This window comes from Myotis davidii, unplaced genomic scaffold (genome assembly GCF_000327345.1).
Source record: "Myotis davidii unplaced genomic scaffold, ASM32734v1 scaffold93, whole genome shotgun sequence".
In the NCBI taxonomy this organism is placed as follows: Eukaryota; Metazoa; Chordata; class Mammalia; order Chiroptera; family Vespertilionidae; genus Myotis; species Myotis davidii.
The window spans coordinates 1821695-1825805 of record NW_006292095.1 but is presented as its reverse complement, the minus strand read 5'-3'; the positions used below and the strand labels follow the sequence as shown (position 1 = coordinate 1825805).

General features: G+C 39.2%; 1 protein-coding gene across 4 annotated transcripts in view; it reads left to right on the top strand.

Annotated features, from left to right (window-relative positions):
* The window catches only part of AP3M2 (adaptor related protein complex 3 mu 2 subunit), a 33671-nt gene that overhangs the window by 11822 nt on the left and 17738 nt on the right, over window positions 1–4111 (top strand). For all 4 annotated transcript variants that reach the window (XR_001514157.1, XM_006765536.2, XM_006765538.2 and 1 more), the window contains exons 5-6: window positions 3157–3242; window positions 3502–3635. Coding sequence is in view for 3 of the 4 variants with exons in the window: in XM_006765536.2 (XP_006765599.1) it covers window positions 3157–3242; window positions 3502–3635 (220 nt within the window). In the remaining variant the exon portion in view is untranslated. The remainder of the gene's footprint in view (window positions 1–3156; window positions 3243–3501; window positions 3636–4111) is intronic.

Sequence of the window (4111 nt, the reverse complement as noted above, 5' to 3'; positions counted from 1 at the left end):
GTGGAAAGGCATCCTATAAATGGGAGAAGATACTTGTGAACCATGTATCTGATAAGGGATTACTATCCAAAATCTATAAGGAATTCATACAACTCAATAACAAAACAAAACAAAAAACAAATAACCTGGCTAAAAAGTGGACATAGTACATGACATATTTCAAAAGAAGGCATAAAAATGGCCAGCAGGTATATGAAAAGGTGCTCAACAATTACTAAACATCAGGGAAATGCAAATCAAAACCAGGAGATACTGCCTTGTTCCAGTTAGAATGGCCACTATAAAAAGACAAAAGATAAGTGTTGACAATGATGTGGAGAAAAGGTAACCCTTGTACACTCTTGGTGGGAATGTAAATTGGCACAGCCATTATGGAAAACAATATGGAGGTTCCTCAAAATATTAAAAACAGAACTACCTTATGATCCAGCAGTCCCACTTCTGGTTTATATCCAAAGGAAATAAAATAAGTATCTCAAAGAGATATCTGCACTTCCCTGTTCATTATAGCATTATCCACAGTAGCCAAGATATGGAAACAAACTAAATGTCTGTTGGTGGATGAATGGGTAAAGCAAATGCAAGATAGATATACACACACACACAATGGAATATTATTCAGCTGTAAAAAGAAAGAAATCCTGCCATTTTCAACAACATTGATGAACTTAGAAGGCATTATGCTAAGTAAAATAAGCCAGATACAGAAAGGCCAATACTGCATGATCTCACTTATAGGAGCAGAGAATGGTGGTTACCAGGGGTTAGGAGGAGGGGGAAATGAGGAGATGCTGGTAGTTGCTGCTGCTGCTGCTGCTGCTGCTGATGATGTTATTTGGTTGTTAAATATGATGAAGTTATATAAATAAAGGAGACAAAAAGGGGTTACATAGAGAGAGAGAACGACATAGTATGGCTGCAGAAAGCTTGCTTAAGTCCAGTGAGGGAGAGAGAAAGGTAAAAAGGTGGAGGATAAGAGGGTATCCCACCCATCCAGAACAAAGTGTAAAGAGGTGATAGTGTTTATGATTTATCAATGGAATGAGTAGAATTTATTAAAACCTTTATGGATTTTGGAGTGAAGTATGTGCAAACACTTTAAGATGAATAAAATATTGTTGGGAGATAAAGTAGTTTAGTATGACTGAATGGAGAAGCATTAAAAAAAAAAAGAAAAGGCTTAGCAGCTTTTCATATTAGTACCAAACTGGAAATATTACTGATGTCCATTAGTAATAGAAATGATAAGTAAATTTTGATGTGGTCATACAATGGAATACTATACAGTGATAAAAAGGAATGAAATACTGACAAGCCCAACAACATGAATAAATCTCACAGTGTTGAGCAAGAAACTTAGATGCATACGGTTATATGAAGTTTGAAAATAGTGCAACTTAATCTGAGGGAATAGAAGTAAGAATTTTAAGGACTTGGATTAACTAGGTTGGGCAAGAGGAGCACACTGGGATGCTAAAAAGGAACCGCATCTTGATGTGGGTGGTATTGCATAGGTGTGTACATATTTAAAAATTCATTGAGCTGAACATTTACGATTTTTGCATTTTACTATAAATTTTGCCTCAATAAAGAATAAAAAAAAACCCCCAACAATTACTAGATGGCAAGATCGTGAAGAGTCTTGTGTGCCATTTTAAGGAAGATTATTTGGAACACTGGAAAAGTTTTAAGTTGGGGAATAACTTGAACAGATTTATAGTGTAGAACTATCAGTCCAGCTGCAGTGTTCAGAATGGCTTGAAATGGGGTAGGACTGAAGGCAGGGAAAGCAGTTGTTGAAGTCACAAAATATAGACATCCACAATGGTAGTGAGGGTGGAGAGGAATGAGTAGATTTAAGAGATTGAAGTCATATAAAAGAGAGGAAATGATCATTGGTTAGATGTAGGCACTGAAGAGTTAGAAGTGGACAGGATTTTCTGGCTTAGGCAACAGGATAGATGGTATCATCGTGAAGATATGGGAAATAGGAAGAGCAGGTCTGGAAACGAAGATAATGACTCACTTTGACATGGAGAGTTTGAAGTGTCTCTGTGACAATCCAAGTGGAGCTGTCCCGTTGGCTGAACCGGAAAAACATATTAGGAAATAGCTGGTCATCAATGAAAACTGAAGCCTGGGGTGGTAACCCAAGGGAAGAATGTTGATGGAAGAAAGAGATGTTCAGAACTATGAAAAAGCGGAGACATTTACAGGATGTGAAAAGGAAGAAAGCTGCAGAAGGCACTGCAGACGAGGAGCTAGAAAAGTAGAAAGCGAGGAGAGGGGAAGGTTTTGAAGGGGTCAACAGTGACGTATGCTACAGAGAGATCCTGTAGGATAAAGACCAAGTGTCCATGCCATATAGCAGCACAGCTCCTTGGTGGCCTTAGGGCAGCCATGGGCAAACTGCGGCCCCCGGCCGGATCCGGCCCGTTTGAAATGAATAAAACTAAAAAAAAAAAGACCGTACCCTTTTATGTAATGATGTTTACTTTGAATTTATATTAGTTCACACAAACACTGCATGCATGCTTTTGTTCCGGCCCTCCGGTCCAGTTTAAGAACCCATTGTGGCCCTCAAGTCAAAAAGTTTGCCCACCCCTGCCTTAGGGAGAGCAGTTTCTGATATGAAATTTTCTGAGCTCGGTGTGTCAGCATTTTGAAAAACCCTAACTTAACTCTGGTGCTTTGTCACATATAGAAATTTTTTTTATATTTGAAACCATAGTAAAACAAAGATTTATATTTTTGATATTTATTTTATATATTTAAATGCCATTTAACAAAGAAAACTCAACCAAAAAAATGAGTTCGCGTGTCATAGGTTCGCCATCACTGGGTTAGGGTAATGATATTCTGTTTGATTCTGGTACTAGACTGAAAACTCCTTTAGACTAATTATCTCATTTATTTTTTATCCCCATGACTTCATCTAAGTATCTCATACTTGATATAAGGTTGGTAAATGTTTGGAAGGATGGACAATGCTAGGTAGATGAATTGGATGTATAGACAGAAGGAAAGAAGAAAGAGAATGAGGGAGGGATAGAGGAAGGAAGAGATGAAAGGAGGGAGGGAAGAAGGAAATAAGTTGGGAAGAACAGAGAAGAGTTCAATAATCCTTACCTTCTTTTTGTCTTGTTCCTGTCTCAGGTTCCACAATTACCGCTGAAATCCAGGGGGTGATTGATGCTTGTGTCAAACTGACTGGAATGCCAGACCTTACACTTTCATTCATGGTAAAAGCCTGGTCCATGAGTTTAGTTCTTGGGATGGGAAATTAGATGCTTTTGGAAAGACAGAGTGGTGAGCATGAAATGGAGCAAGGATATAATGAAGGACAGCCATGCAGCTTGTGTCAGGCTTGAATTCTCTATAAGTAACCAGAGAATTTGTATGTGTGTGTGTATTTTAATAAAAACAGCACCTAAATTACCCCTGAAAGAAATGTAGGTGTTTAATTCCTATCTCTTGGTTTTCCTTGCCTGGTAACTATAGAACCCCAGGTTGCTGGATGATGTCAGCTTCCATCCTTGTGTTCGTTTCAAGCGCTGGGAATCTGAGCGCATCCTCTCCTTCATCCCTCCTGATGGAAACTTTCGCCTGCTCTCTTACCATGTCAGTGCCCAGAAGTAAGCTGCCTTATTATTAAGAATGGTGTGTGTGTGTGTGTGTGTGTGTGTGTGTGTGTGTGTGTGTGTGTGTAAACCATATCCGTAGTGATTAAGAACTCTGGTTGTGGCCCTGGCTGGTTTAGCTTAGTGGATTGTGTGTCGGCCTGCGGACTGAAGAGTCCCAGGTTTGATTCCTGGTCAAGGACACATGCCTGGTTTGCAGGCTCGATCCCCAGTAGGGGGCGTGCAGGAGGCAGCCGATCAATGATTCTCTCTCATCATTGACGCTTCTATTTCTCTGTCCCTCTCCCTTCCTCTATGAAATCAATACAGATTATATATCGATATCTCGATATCGATATATAGATATAGATATATAAGAACTCTGGTTGTGGAGTTACCAGGGTTCAAATTCCAGTTTCTATACGTACTAATTGGGTAAACTCTCTGGTGAGTTCCTTAACCTTTTTATGTCTGTTTTCTTTTTTGTTTGA